The sequence below is a fragment of the Micromys minutus genome, assembly GCF_963924665.1.
Source record: "Micromys minutus genome assembly, chromosome: 13".
NCBI lineage: Eukaryota > Metazoa > Chordata > Mammalia > Rodentia > Muridae > Micromys > Micromys minutus.
Genome location: NC_137982.1, coordinates 55,354,007 through 55,370,224, shown reverse-complemented (window position 1 = coordinate 55,370,224; position 16,218 = coordinate 55,354,007). Strand labels below are relative to the sequence as shown.

Below are 16,218 nucleotides of genomic sequence, written 5' to 3'. Positions count from 1 at the left end.
TCCACTCGGTACGCACGAAGCATGCGCCCGTTACTCCTTTCTCACAGCTGCAGAAGCTTGGAGAAATGCTGCAGGGGACACCGCCCTTGTCTTCCGCTAGCACACGCCACTGTCGGTATCCAGAACACTAGGCCTTCTACGTGGAACCTGTTCGCTCTGCCTGACAGCCCGCCCTTCAAATACAAGGCCTGCAGAGTTATTTCTAATTGTTTTCTGAATGCCCAATTGCCACATTGCCTAGATAATCATTTTGACTCCTGCCCCAAAATGCCTCATAGAATTCCCCAGGCGCGGCCCCACTGAAACATGGGTTAGATAGTGTTTATCCTTTCCTTGTTTTCCTCTGTTTCCTTTCGAGATCGCCATTGTTTTGTAGTTTAGAGAGGTTTTTGTCAAGGAAGCCGAGTGTGAGGAAGACAGGCACGTAGCTGGAGACATAAGCTACGTTGCAGTTAGAGATGTATCGATGAACACTCTGGAAGCAGCCGGGGCAGTTTCAGTCCGTGGATATGTTTATTTCCTTCTCAGAAACAACAAAAGGTATGGATACAGAGATAAAGTGAAAAAGAGACTTAGGAAGTACATTCATAAGTACTAAGGACCTACAAACCCAGTTCTGGAGATCTGCATCCATTTTTTAATTGAAGACATACTCTGAGGGCTGATCTTCGCCCCCGGTTTAAAAGCCCACTCCCATTACGCCTCAAGGTGCGGACTCATTTTTCTTTTTCTCTTGGGATGTTAAAATGTTTACAAACAAGTTTTATTTTCTGTTTCGATTTTTTTTTTACTTGGAGAAAACCATACGTGGGGTGGGGATACAGGCTTTTCACTCCATGTCTGGATTGAAAACGGGGCTGTTGGGGAGGTGTTGTCTGTTTCTTCCGGTTAGCTTTTGTTTTGGGTAGAACACAGCACGGGAAGATTCCCAGAAGGGCGGGAGGCTGAGGCTAGGAAACATTTCTACGACGTTAAGGGCCCATTAAACCCCGTCAAGCGTGACAGGGCACTTTTTTTTTTCTTTAACACATCCTGGTCCACTTAGAGCTGAGAGTCAGAAAAAGTGCTTGGCACAACAATTTAGCAGGAAAGAAAGCTATTTTAAAAGTCTTTTGGGAACATGTTTGTGCAACAGGAAAAAACATACAATTGGGTTGATAATAGCCGCTCGTAAAGGTTAGAGCCGCTGAAACGCGTTTGCCATCTTCACAGGGAACGCGTTGTTCCACCGCGGCTCTCACTTAAGCACGCCTTAATTCAGCAAGGAGCCCCTTCCTGCCGGCTTCTTTTACACTGGAAAATCTATTTTTAAACCACAACCCAGACATAATCCCAGGACTTGATCGTTAAATTAAGTAGTGTTTGGGATGTGCGAAATTACAACAGCTCACTGGGTGTCGTGGGAGCCTGTCCCAGTGAGGCGGAAAGCGCACATCCAGGTGTGTGCGGGCGACTTTTCAGAGCAGCTCAGGTTCCTCAGTGCCCTGTGTCTCCAGTCACACTGCCTGGCTCGCTCGCTCCTGCATCCTTGCCCTTGTGTTTCTAGGCCTTTATCCCTAGAAAGTGGCCTTTGTACTCTCTGCTCATACATCTCCTTGCTGGCTTTCAGATCCTTTGGTCGTTTACAAAAAAACGGAGGTGGTATTATGATGATGATGTTGATGATGATGTAGTAAAATTTTTTGTATTAAAGATAAATATTCCTTATCAAACATGTGATTTCTAAATTTGTCCCTCTGTGTTGGGTTGCCTTTTCATTTTCTTTGTGTGTGTGTGAGTATGTGTATGTGTGTGAGTGTGTGTGTGAGTGTATGGATGTGTGTGTGTGCCTGAGTGTGTGAGTATATGAATGTATGTGTATGAGTGTGTGTGTGTGAGAGTGTATGAATGTGTGTGCATGTGCCTGAGTGTGTGAGTATATGAATGTGAGTGTGTGTGTGTGTGAGTGTATGAATGTGTGTGTATGAGTGTGTGTGTGTGTGAGTGTATGAATGTGTGTGTATGAGTGTGTGTGTGTGTGAGTGTATGAATGTGTGTGCATGTGCCTGAGTGTGTGAGTATATGAATGTGTGTGTATGACAGTGTGTATGTGTGTATGAGTGTGTGTGTGAGTGTATGAATGTATGTGTGTATCTGAGTGTGAGTATATGAATGTGTATGTATGAGTGTGTGTATGTGTGTGAGTGTGTATCTGAGTGTGTGTGAGTGTGTATATGTATGCACACATGCACATTCAATCTAGGACCTTGCTCATCCTGGCCCACTCTTCTACCACTGAGATGTCCTGAGACTGTCACTTTCACAATGGCACTATCTATACACAAGCACGATTAATTTGATGTAGTCAATCTATGTCATTGTGACTTGTACTTTTGATGTCTTGTGTATAAAAAATATCTCCAAGAATCATGGTGGCAAAACAGCCTTAAACACTTTCTTTGGAGAGGTTGCTTTACTTTTTGAGTTGGATATTAACAAATTCTACTGACACACTTAAAGTATCGATCATCTGAGAACATATACTACTCCTTTTAAAAATTTCTCTGTATTTACATTTCAAATGTTATTACCTTTCTCCCCATCCCCATCCCCCTTCCCCCTTCACTTGCTTCCATGAAGGTGCTCCCTCTCCCAACCACCCTCTCCACCTCAGCACCTTGGCATTCCCCTAGACTGGGAAAATGCACCTTCACTGGACCTTCCTCTCCTCCCATTGATGCCAGACACTGCCTCCTCTGCTACATAACCAACTGGAGCCATGGGTCTCTCCATGTGTGCACAATGGTTGGTGTTTTAGTCCCTGGGAGTTGTGAAGAGTTTGGTTGGTTGATAATGTTGTTCTTCCCGTGGGATTGCAAACCCTTTCAGCCCCTTCAGTCCTTTCTCTTGCTCTTTAATTGGGGTCTCTGTGTTCAGTCTGATGGTTATATGTAAGCATCCTCAACTGTGTTTGTATGACTCGGAAAGAACCTCTGTGGAGGAATCTATATCTGGCTCCTGCCAGTCAGCACTTCTAGGCATCGGCAACAGTGACTGGGTTTGGTGGCTGCACATGGGGTGGATCCCCAGGTGAGGCAGTCGCTGAATGATCTTTTCTTCAATTCTGGCATCCCTTTTTGTCCCTGTATTTCCTCCTGTGAGTGTTTTGTTCTTCCTTCTAAGAAGGACTGAGACATCCACATTTTGGCCTTTCTTCGTTTTGAGCCTCATAAGATCTGTGAATTGTTTTTAGGGCATTCAGAACTTTTTGGGCTAGTTTCTGCTTATCAGTGAGTGCATACCATGGGTGTTCTTTTGTGACTGGGTTACCTCACTCAGGATGATAGCTTCTAGTTCCATCCATTTTTTGCCTAGGAATTTCACGAAGTCATTGTTTCCAATAGCTGAATAGTACTTTATTGTGTAAATATACCACAATTTTTGTATCCATTCATCTACTGAAGGACATCTGGGTTTTTTCAGCTTCTGGCTATTATAAATAAAGCTGCTATAAATATGGTGGAGCATGTGTCCTTGTTATATGTTGGAGCGTCTTTTGGGTATATGCCAGGAGTGGAATAGCTGGGTCATCAGGTCCAATTTTCTGAGGAATTGCCAGACTGATTTCCAGAATAGTTGTATCAGTTTACAACTCCACTAACAATGGAGGAGTGTTCCTCTTTCTCCACATCCTCGCCAGCATCTGCTGTTATCAGAGTTTTTGATCTTAGCCATTCTGACTGGTGTGAGGTGGAATCTCATGGTTGTTTTGATTTGAATTTTCCTGATGACTAGGGATGTTGAACATTTCTTTAGGTGTTTCTCAGCCATTCAATATTTCTCAGTTGAGAATTCTTTGTTTAGCTCTGTACCCCATTTTTTAATAGGATTGTTTGATTCCCTGAAGTCTAACTTCTTGAGTTCTTTGTATATGTTGGATATTAGCCCTCTATCAGATGTAGGATTGGTAAAGATCTTTTCACAATCTCTTGGCTTCTGTTTTGTCCTCATGACAGTGTCCTTAGCCTTACATGTCCTTTGCAATTTCATGAGGTCCCATTTGTCTATTCTTGATCTTAGAGCATAAGTCATTGGTGTTCTGTTCAGGAAAATTCCCCTGTGCCTATGTGTTCTAAGCTCTTAGTCACTTTCCCTTCTATTAGTTTCAGTGTACCTGGTTTTATGTGGAGATCTTTGATCACTTGGATTTGAGCTTTATACAAGGAGATAAGAAAGGATTGACTTGCATTCTTCTGCATGCTGACTGCCAGTTGAACTAGCACCATTTGTTGAAGATGCTGTCTTTTTTCCATTGAATGTTTTTAGCTCCTTTGTGAAAAGGAGTGACCATAGGTGTGTGGGTTCATTTCTCACTCCTCATTTCTGTTCCATTGATCTATCTGACTGTCTCTGTACCAATACTATGTGGTTTTTATCAAGATTGATTTGTAATACAGCTTGAGGTTTTGGATGGTAATTCCCCTGGAAGTTCTTTTAATGTTGAGAATAGTTTTTGCTTCCTGAGTTTTTTATTATTCTGAATGAATTTGCAAATTGCTCTTTCTATCTCTATGAAGAATAGATGGGGATTGGATTGAATCCGTAGATTGCTTTCAGCAAGATGGCCAGTTTTTACTATATTGATCCTTCTAATCCATGAGCACAGGAGATCTTTCTATCTTCTGAGATCTTCAATTTTCTTGTTCAGAGGCTTGAAGTTCTTTTCATACAGATCTTTTACTAGCTTGGTTAGGGTCACCCCAAGGTATTTTATACTCTTTGCAACTATGAAGGGTGTCATTTCCCTAATTTCTTTCTCAGCCTGTTTCTCCTTTGAGTAGGGAAAGGCTACTGATTTGTTTGAGTTATTTATTATCCTGCCACTTTGCTGAAGTTGTTTATCAGCTGTAGTTTTCTGGTGGAATTTTTGTGGTCACTTAAGTATACCATCATATCATTTGAAAATAATGATATTTTAACTTTGTTTTTTATGATTTGTGTCATTTTGACTTCCTTTTGCTGTCTAATTGCTCTGGCCAGGACTTCCCATACTATATTGAATAGGTAGGGAGAGAGTGGGCAGCCTTGTCTAGTCCCTGATTTCAGTGGGATTGCTTCAAGTTTCTCACCATTTAGTTTGATGCTGGCTACTGTTTTCTGTATATTGCTTTTAGTATGTTTAAGTATGGGCCTTGAATTACTGATATTTCCAAGACTTTTAACATGAAAGGGTGTTGCATTTTGTCAAATGCTTTCTCAGCATCAAATGAGATGATTATGTGGTTTTTTTTTCTCTAGTTTGTTTATATAGTGGATTCTTTTGATGGATTTCCATATATTGAACCATCCTTGCACTCCTGGTATAAAACCTATTTGATCATGGTGAATGATTGTTTTGATGTGTTCTTGGATTTGGTGTTCAAGAATTTTATTGAGTATTTTTGCATCGATGTTCATGAGGGAAATTGATCTGAAGTTCTCTTTCATTGTAGGGTCTTTGTGTGGTTTAGGTATGAGTGTAATTATGGCTTCAAGGAATGAGTTGGGTTGTGTTCCTTCTCTTTCTACTTTGTGGAATAGTTTGCAGAGTATAGGTATTAGATCTTCTATGGAGTTCTGATAGAATTCTGCACTGAACCCACCTCGTCCTGGGCTTTTTTTGGTCGGGAAGCTTTTGATGACCACTTCGATTTCTTTAGAGTTTATGGGACTGTTTAGATGGTTTATCTGATCCTGATTTAACTTTGGTACCTGGTATCTGTCTAGAAAATTGTCCATGTGCTCAGGATGGACAGCCTCCTGAGGCTCTTCTGGATGCTCAGTAATCTTCAGTCTTATAGTAGTGGGCTGCCCCTCACTGCTCCCGACAGTCATTTGGTAGATCCGTAGGATTTCAAAGTGTTAGGTAAGAATTATTAATTAGGGTATAGAATATACTAGGCAAAAAATGATAATATTTTACTTTGATTAAAAAATCCTCTTATATCTAGTCATGTGATGGAACAAAATGCTATCACCTCATTTTGCAGGAATTTCATGCTAGTCAACCATAGAGTGAAAAGTGAAACTGTCTTATTCTAAAATCTCTGAAATTTCTACTATAAGAATATTCCTCAAAAGTGTTTAGAAAACAAAACTTAAGGTTCAATTTTGTATTCACATTTATGAGGAGTTTTAGACTTGTAACTGACTTTATATATGCCAGATTCACGATTTCTGATGATGTCACAGACTTCTCTACAGTGTGCGGTGCTTAGCTGATGGTGTGTACTTGGCTCCGTATTCTATCTATGGTAGAGGACGCATGAGAATGTTCCGATACCGTGCCCTGCCTCTTGTGCAGCTCCAGTTGAAAGATGTGCTATTCCAATAATCCTACTAAAAGGAAGGATTCTGACTGTATAACGCTGACTATACAACCTCAGTCACATCATACTTCAGTGAATTCTTTCTTCCTCACACGTGGGACTGTTCCATTAAAGCACACTTTTTTTTTTTCTTTTTTAAAGCTCCCTCCCACCTTTTACTAATCGGGCTGATACTGGCCACTTGCCTTTTCAAATAAAAAGAGTGTGGCTAAAATGACCGGAAAATGGCTAATTATGCCCACAATGGAAAAATTATTCCCAAGAGTAAATACTCCAGAGTGTAAAATGAAATCCCAAACCCAATCACAAACGAATCTCTCTAACAGCTATTCAGCTCTCCAGCCTGGAATGCTCATTAGATAAGCAAGTCAGTCTCTGAGGGCTTTGGCTTTTGTTTGAACACAGTGTCGTTTAAGGCTATTTAGCACACCTTAGGGTTAAATTAGGAGGCTCCACGTCTGCCTTCTTTTTAGAGGTGGAATGTTATATATATTTTTTATGATACTATTATTTGAGTATACTGCATACAAAAATTTTTGCTAGAACTTCAGTTCATGTAGGTTTGCTCTTATCCAGATTAATGCTCCATTTTAATCGTCAGATTCAAACTTAAGAGTCTTGAACTATCAGCAAGTGCAGACCCGAAAAGAATATTTCTAAGACATTAAAAACAAATAGACAGAACCGGTGTCAGGAGATTTGTTTTAAGACTTTAGGGATATATTTCTTTTTAAATGATTTATTTATTTATACCTTGCACGTCTGTCTGTCTGTCTTCATCTGACTTAGTATGTGCTGTCTTCATGTGTTCTGTAACCCCAGCATGTGCTGTCTTCCTCAGTCTTACCATCATATCTGGGGGGGGGGGGAAGCAAGAGCAATGGCAGTAGGCTGGGACCCTTTGAGATCCCACTGACCTTTCTATTGATTTGTATTAACACTATGTAGGTTATCCTGGGCCAGGTTCAGCCGTCACATTAAAATCTCTACCATATCTCTATCAGTGATTGTACTGTATGTGAAACAAATTGGGAAATTGTAATAATTTCACTGTGAAGATTTGAGTCTTGTCAAAAAAGTAATGCTGATAAAAATAATCATGCTTTGAGACATTTATATTAACATTTTTTCTCAATAATGTATTTTTTAAGACTGTAAGAGAGGAATTCTAATCTGTAGGAAGGATGGAAAAGAACGTTTATATTTTGTGTTGACAGAGGAGAAATGGCTTTTCTGATGTACCACAAGAAGAGAATGCATGTGCCAGCTCAGGTATAACTGATCCTTGGTAGGCCTCACTTTAGGATGTTAGAGCATCTAGATATGTGTGGGAATTGAAGCTTCTGTTGGTCAGCTCTGTAGTGACTGGATAAATAAACAAAGGAAAAGAATATGGCTTTGGGCCTAAAATAACTCAGGATATTTAAGAAGCAGAGGAATAGAAGTTGAAGGCTATTTTTTTCCTAGAGTGAACATAATCTTTCAATATTAGGATCAGGCAACAAAACTAAAAATTAGCTAAATTATTGTAACAAAAATCAAATACCAAGTGTAAAGTATACACACACATATATATGAATAGTAATAAACTGAGAAAAAATAAGCAAGCTTGCAGGTAGCATGCAAACATTTGCATTTTCATGTCCTGACAAATCATATTGATTAACACACACACACACACACACACACACACATACACATGCACATACATATGGGTTAGCCTACATAGTGTTAAGATAATATATGTATATGTCTTATGTATATGTATATGTCTTATATTTGTCAATGTATATATAAATACATAGTGTTAAGAAATATATATATGTATTTGTAGAACAAAACTTAAAGTTATCCTGCAATAAGCCCAGAGCAGGACCCTCTTCAAAATTCACAAACTTCATAGAGACAGAAAAGGGTGTTTCATAAGCAAACACATGGCAGGTTGGAAAGTTAAAATCAGAAGGGTGTATTATATAATGTAGTGACTGACTAGCCAGCTGTGTTTCGAGAAACTTCTGTTTTTGTTTATTTCTTTTTTTATTTAGCACTGAAAGTCAAACCTAGAGTCTTGCACAAGCTCAGCAAGTCCTCTATTACCTAATTTCTTCAACCCCAGACATCTGGGTTTTAATACATATTTGCATTTGAAGACACTTTTTGTTCCTCAAAGGTCTTTCTGTAATGAAATACATTACTTGAGAATTTGGTGGCTGGCGAGGCAAGTGGGGAGAGTATTTAGGAAGGGAGTACATTTGTTCTGTTTGTGCGTAAGGAAAAGTGCTTTGCAAGAGAACCGGATTTTTCAGCCTTCTTCACTTTGGGAAGGGAAAGGAAACCATTTGTAAACAATCTCTGAGAGTGTAAGCTGGGATGGGAAAATGTGAGGGAGTACTCCCAGTGCTGCTGTGGTTACAGACTCAGTTCAGAGTAATTGGTAGCTTCTTCAGATGTGACAAATGTCTTTTCAACAAACCACAGGACACTTTCGGACTCTAGAGAGAGATCAGACAGCACTGCTTACTTTGAATCCCCTTCATTGCCTTGCTTTCTCCCCAAATCTGAAAACAAAAACAAAAACAAAACCTGCTTACGCTGTTTCACAACAACCCATTCAGTTGTCAGTAAATAATTTCCAGTCTGAAAGATCACTTGCTTAGAGTGCTAGTTGATTAACATGGGGCACATCTTAATAAACACATCCATTTTAATGGGTCAGATGCACTTGCCCTGGGCATCATCTTACAAAGTGCATCTACCAACATGAGACGCAATCTAGGTTGACTTTTAGTTGCATTTGCCGTGGCGCTGTCTACCTCACCCGCCCATGACCCGTCTGTGACTAACCTAAAAGATCCACAGCACAGAAGTGATTCCTCCATTGCCTGGTCACTGTCTGTGGCCATTGTCAGGGACACTCAGATAAGAGCTTGTAAGAGCAGGTGACAGCCATGAATTGAATCACCCATAGACAGGCTATCATTGAGTCTTGTGGAGAGAGCAAGTGCCTACTATGTGTTGGATGATTATCACACAAACTTGCTGCTGTAACCTGGACAAAGACAGGGGCAATCTGTTTGCCCCACTGGTTGGGAATGAGGTACTCTAGTGGAAAGCACAACCCTAGGAAAGAGCACCCCAGGAGCATGTTTTCCAGATCACTAAGGGATGGTGTGATGAGGAAAAGCTACACAGGGGACCTATTTGCATTGAGAATACTTCTTTGGTTATTGTGGCCGAGATGACTTGGCAACTACTAAGATAAATGTCACTAAGATGCATTTTTAGACCTCCGAATTTGAAATCTAGTAAATAGCAACAAAAATAAGAGCAGTGTTGGGTAGAATGCTGTGGTGTTTGGGGAATCACCAAGCATGATTTTGAAGCACTTAGCCCCAAGGCGTAATGAAGGAAACTTAATCTCACCTGGTGTGTAAATCATCAAAGCACTGTTTTGTTACACCAGCCTGTTTTCCAAACAATAATTGTTATCTATATTCTGATTCATATATATTTTTACATAGAGACAGACAATTATGAACTGGTCATCTTTTAAACATAGCTCCCAGTGTTTTAAGTTTGCTTAATTTAGATGCATTCCAAACTTAGTGGGCATTACTTGTTCGGCATCCCAGCATCTGCAGTTTTGAAGACTAAATAGCTTTCAAGATCTTATTTTGTAAGAGAGTAGAGATGCTCAGATAAGTGTTTTTAACATCAGAATTTTATTGTCAATGCAGATAGTGCTTCTCAACCTTCCTAATGTTGCAACCCTTTAACACAGTTCCTCATGTTTTGGTGACTCCCCAATCTTTACTCTGAAGTTATTTCATTGCTTCTTCATAATTATAATTGTGGTACTGTTGTGAATCCTAACAGAATAAATAAGAAATGATAATTGATATTTAGGGTAAAAATTTCTGAGAGTAACTTTGGTTTTATTGGTTAACCATTCATTTATTTGTGTATTCAGTAAATATTTATGAGCTTCCAGTCAGAAAAGTGCACAGATGACATATGCCGTCTCTGTCTTTGAAGGATCATATAAGCAAAAGACAGAATAGAACACTTACAGTAAGTTCACTACAACAAGAGTGTTGAAAAGAAGATTAAACTCTTATCTCAGGGGACTTTTTGCAAGTCTAGCATTTTAAATTTATATAAATAAAATTCAGATATGTTATCTAATGTTTCAGTTATCCTATATAGATGAAAAGTATGATGTTTGGGAACAAATTATAAACAAATAAGCAAAGAAAATCTAAAAATTATTCTATGCTTTCTAAACCTTTTCTAATCTTCCAGATAATCAATTCAAAATCAGTTATAAATAATATATAACAGGGGACATTTGAAACCTGCTAAATAGTTATTTGAGTTGAGGTGACTGTAGTTGCTCGTCCATACTGTGCATGTGTGTATGTGTGCACACAGATGGGGTAAAGTTGGTAAGCCTTCCAAAGAATTTTGCTACATTTGGACTCTATACAAAAAATTCGAGATATCAGGGAATGAATAGAAAAAAATGTGAGCTAATATTTTTATGAAGAATAGCCAATCATAGAGTAGTAGTAGCTCACCAGAGGCAACACCTTAAATCAACAAATTGCACATTTAGCCCTGTAACCTTTTATTTAGTGTTTTGCATTCATTTATTAACTTGTATGTGTGTTTATGTAGTGGGGGAGGCTCTTGTATGCATATGTATGGAGACTGGAGGATAATTTAGCAGTGGTTTACTGCATTTTTTCCTGTGGGCCATCAGGTCATCTGGGTTGGTGAGAAGTACCTTTACCTTCTCAGACATGTTTCTGGCCTTCTTTTATTTTTTTAGAAAAAGATTATTTAATACTTAATTACTTCAGATACTATATGTCTTAGTCAAAGTTTCTATTCCTACACACACACACACACACACACACACACACACACACACACACACACACAACCCCATCATGACCAAGAAGCATGTTGGGGAGGAAAGGATTTATTCAGCTTACACCTCCACATTGCTGTTCATCACCAGAGAAAGTCAGAACTGGAACTCAAGCAGGTCAGGAAGCAGGAACTGATGCAGAGGCCATGGAGGGATGTTACTTACTGGCTTGCTTCCCCTGGATTTCTCAGCCTGCTTTCTTATAGAACCCAGGTCTACCAGCCCAGGGATGGCACCACCCACAATGGCCTGGGCCCTCCCCTCTTGATCACTAGTTGAGAAAATGCCTTACAGCTGGATTTCAAGGAGGCATTTTCTCAACTGAGGCTCCTTTCTCTGTGATAACTCCAGCTTGTGTCAAGTAACACAAAACCAGCCCATACACTATGTAACCACCAAAAAATAGAGGTTTGCAAATACAATTTTTACTTAAAATTTACTTACATATGATTTTATTTAGAATTAAAATATTAAGCAAAAAAATAAATTTTACCTCCTTCAACCAACATCCCAATAAGTCTCCATTGCCACGACAAGAAGAGCTTTGAAAAACCTACAAGGACTTTTGTCTTCCTATAATACTGAAAACTGCCTCCTCCTGATTTGTAAAATTTTATCTCCTTTTTTTTTTATTGATTCTGAATGATAATTGAAGTTTCACTGACAAGATTAGAAAACCACACTCATTTCCTTGAAACAGAAGGATGGAAAACACAAAGATATGAATAAATACGGAAAAATCTAAGTTATAAATATCTAAGGAAAATATATTTACAAACCAATAAAAACACATAAATGAATAAACACAGAAAAATCTATCAAGTTATAAATACCCAAGGAAATATATTAACAAACCAATAAAAGCACATAAATTCATATTCAAGATAAATTTTTTGATTATGTATTTTTTTTTTTTTTTTTGAGTTTGCTTCAAACTCCCTCTGTTACCAGGTTGGCCTTGAGCTCAGAGAAATCTGCCTGCCTCGGCCTAGAGAATCCTGGGATTAGAAACACATGCCAGGATAGGCTTGGAAATAGTTTCCTTAAACATATAACTACTTTGAAAATTATTTACTCACAGGAAATATAAAACAGCTAGGCCAAGTGTGTTTTTCTATAATCTATAATTTATACTGAAAAGATTCATGCAGTGACTAACTGCATTCAAATATATTATAAACAAAAAAAGGACATTTGCACAAGGAATGCTACTTGGCTACTAAAAACATGGACATCATGAATTTGCAGGTACGGATGGAACTAGAAAAGATTATTCTGAGTACGGAACTCAAATCCAGAAAGACAAAAATGACATATTCGTTTATAAGTAGATATTAGCCATATAGTACGGGTAGCCACGCTGTAATCCACAGACCCAAAGAAGCTAAGCAGCAGGTAGGGCCCAAGGGAGGATGCTTGAATCTCACCAAGAAGGGGAAAATAAATAGATGTGATATGCCAAGGCAGGCTGACATGCTTGCAATGTCTCTTCTCCTCTGTGGAGAGGGAGCCGAGGATAGAAGGAAGGGGGTGAGGGTGAGGGGACTGGGAGGAGAGGAGGGAGCTGAAGTTCTGATCTGGATATAAAGTTAATTAATTAATGAAAAAAAAGGAAAGGAAAAAAGTGCATCTGTTCAACGATTGAGCAATGTATTGATTGGAAAGAATAACCTTGTCAGTGATCAGACGTTTTAGCCCAATGCTAAGTCATATTTGCTATTCATGTTTCCTCTTCCTTGAGTAGTTGTGACTCCGGGACAGATTGGCTCAGCCATTTCTCATGATCAATACTAACTGATTCAAATATGCAGCTCTATTATTATGAAAGTCAACAATACTTGATAAAATGTTATTATATACAAAAAGAAATAAAATAACTGCTACTCAGCACACTGAGGCTGCTAGTTGAACAGGACTACAAAAAACTACTGTACCTTAAATTATTTTAAAAAACCAATAGCTTTAAAAAATAAAATACAAAGAAAGATAAAATAAATGTGTGTATCCTTCTTGGTTTAGGGGCAGGGGTGAGCGTCTAAAAGTCCGGTTAAAGACTTTTTTTTTCAGTATCATTTCTGTAGTTCATTAAAAATCAGAATAGCTCAAGAATGTCTAATTTCAGTGGAGATATTACTTAGAAAATTTCAGTTTCCTATGAAAATAATTTTGTCTTGTTAACCTCATATTAAGTTATTTTAAATCGATCCATTATTATAGGTCATGACCCTTATAATTAAGAAATTCTCGAAGACAATATTGAGCAAGATTCAGGAGAAAATGTGATTTGAGTCTGGAGACAGTTTCGCATGTAAGTATTTGGAAATTGGATTCTCCAGGGGTGAAATGTAATTAATAATCAAAATAACAACTTGTTAATTACTAAATTGCAGAAAATTATTTTCAATCTAGCACACTTGTTTTCAAGATGTGAGATTAATGGAGTCCTTCCTGATTTTCAGGTATACTTTTCTTAAGATCTTAAAACACAAATCTGGGGTCGTGGGTCGCTGATTGATAGAAGAGAAGCAATATTCAGAAGATTGCTTATGATTGATAAGAGAAGCTACAGCAACTATCTAGGTGAGTCACTGTGGGCAGCCAGTGGAGCCACATTCAATGTCGCTGAGCAATGGAGTGCTCTCAATGCATGTCATTAAAAACAAACAATCACCCCAGGAAGCCTGGGGTCATGTGGAAAAGGGCTTTCTAGTTTCATTCTGAAATTAGCTATGCCTGTTTTCTAACAGAATTCAATCTGAGTTCATTGTTCAGTGGTAAATATCTACTGAAGATTTTTTTTTTTTGTTTCCTTTGAAAAGCCATTGCTACATGTTAAGTTAAATGTGTGTTCTGTTCTATGTTTATATCATGAGAACCTAGATGGCTAAAACTAGTGTGTTAGGGTATACTGGGAAGTAAGCTTTAGGGTCATCAGTTTTCGAGTCTGTTTCTTAGTATTCTGCTGACAGATGGCTGTTTGTACCAGCTTAGAATGTGATTTAATATTAGATCAACACATGTATGTCACTGTTTACCCCAAGCCTTATTTCACCAATGCAGAAGACTTTGAAAATCTTTTTATTTCATGATTAATTTCTGTATTAATTACTTTTCTTATCGCTTTAACAAAATACCCGCCAGGAAGCAAACGTAAAGGAAGAGGAACCTTTGCTCATAGTCTGAAGGTTTAGGCCGTGTTGTCATAGTAAGCACAGTACACATTTGAACCATGTGATCACTCTGGGTCTACGAGAAGCAGACTGCAGTGACTGCTCCCATTCAGCTTACTTTGTCATTTATATTTAGTTCATGATCCGGGTCACAGAACGCTGCTGTCCACAGTTCTGTAGGTCTTCCCATATCAACCAATCAGATGATCCCTTACAGTCTTTCCATATCAACCAATCAGATGATCCCTTACAGTCATACCCAGAGACTAACTTAAAATGGCTAATTCCTCACAGATGTGTCTCCGGGTGATTCAAAACCTGTTCACTGTAATCAGTATTAATACAAATTTAATCAGATTTTCTCCATTGAAAAATTGAAAGGGCATTTTTATATTGTCTGAATGTTAATTTCCAAACAATTGGCCTGAGAATAATTTCCTTCCTTAAATTAGAGTCAGAAAGTTACAGATAAGTACTTATACGAAATAAATATAAATTATATGTATAATAAAATGTGAAAGACAGTCATGTCAAGCTGTTTATGTTTATAGTTAAATAATTGCATTCCAATTTTGATAAAGGCAAAGAAAGCAAGTTACTTTCTAATTACACAAAAATACATGTGTCAAATATTTTATTTGTAAATCAAATTAAACTAGATTATTTCACTAAACTCTGTTATACTTTAAGCCATAATATTGTCAATATTTGTAACACATTTGACTAAACAAATTTTTATAATTAGTGTAGAGTTATAACTGATATTTTCTTTTGAAGGATAAGTTATTGAGTATTGAACTTCATTTTTTTCATTTTTATTTTAGCTTGAACATACAGCGCATTTCATTTGGACTCTAATGATGGATAAAAACTGTATACTATGTTTCCTGTTTCTCTTGCCTCTAAATGTGGTAAGCAGTCAACCTACATATTTATTTCATTAATTATGACTATTTATGCTTTACTTACAACATGCATCTAATTGATAAAAGTTAATAAATGCAAGTTAAAGTAGTTATTAGATGATTTATTTTCATATCCACTTCCTTTTAGTATTTTTTTTTTATACTTTGAATTTTTATAACCAATATGGTTTGTTGGGTCCTTGGAAGGAGGTTGGAATATCAGTGGATTCAACCGTGCATGACTCAAAAGTGGTTAAGTTGGAAAAGTACTGGAATTATGCTTTATAGTATCACTAATATACACAGCACATAAAATATGTTTACAGGGACACATGGATTCAGAATTATATCTTTGACAAAATCAAATTCTAGTCTTTAAATTTTTTCTTCTGGTCAACGATTGATCGGCATTTATCGATTAAAAATAGGTAGAAGACATACACTGTACTTTGTATTAGCTTACTCATTCATTAATAAATCACTGTCCAGACAGATCTTGATGCTAAATTTGGAGCAAGTGTGTCTTCATTCATGTGTGTGTGTATGTGTGTGTGTGTGTGTGTGTGTGTGTGTGTGCCCATCTGCATCTCTGCATGAATGTGTCAGAGACGTGAAGCTGGAGGTAAAGCCAGAGGATCAATGAAGCCCAAAGAGCTACGTGCTTCATAGTTGACATATTTGTTATAGTCCTGTTTCCCTTCATCTTTTTCTCTGCATTGAATCAAAGCAACTGGTGTTGCTCTTCTCTTTATATACACAAGACACTCAGGGACACAACCTCGTCTAATTCCGTGTGCCAGCAAAGGATTTTCCTGTGGTGTTTCCAAGCAAAACCCTCAAAAAGATTCAAACAAAGGAATTAA

General features: G+C 37.9%; 1 protein-coding gene across 2 annotated transcripts in view; it reads left to right on the top strand.

Annotated features, from left to right (window-relative positions):
- CALCRL (calcitonin receptor like receptor) overlaps positions 1–16,218 on the top strand; it is a 90,975-nt gene that overhangs the window by 29,215 nt on the left and 45,542 nt on the right. For both annotated transcript variants that reach the window (XM_080928225.1, XM_080928224.1), the window contains 3 exons: positions 13,498–13,588; positions 13,740–13,860; positions 15,275–15,361. In XM_080928225.1, coding sequence (XP_080784351.1) covers positions 15,308–15,361 — 54 coding nt within the window. In that variant the 5' untranslated portion in view covers positions 13,498–13,588; positions 13,740–13,860; positions 15,275–15,307. The remainder of the gene's footprint in view (positions 1–13,497; positions 13,589–13,739; positions 13,861–15,274; positions 15,362–16,218) is intronic.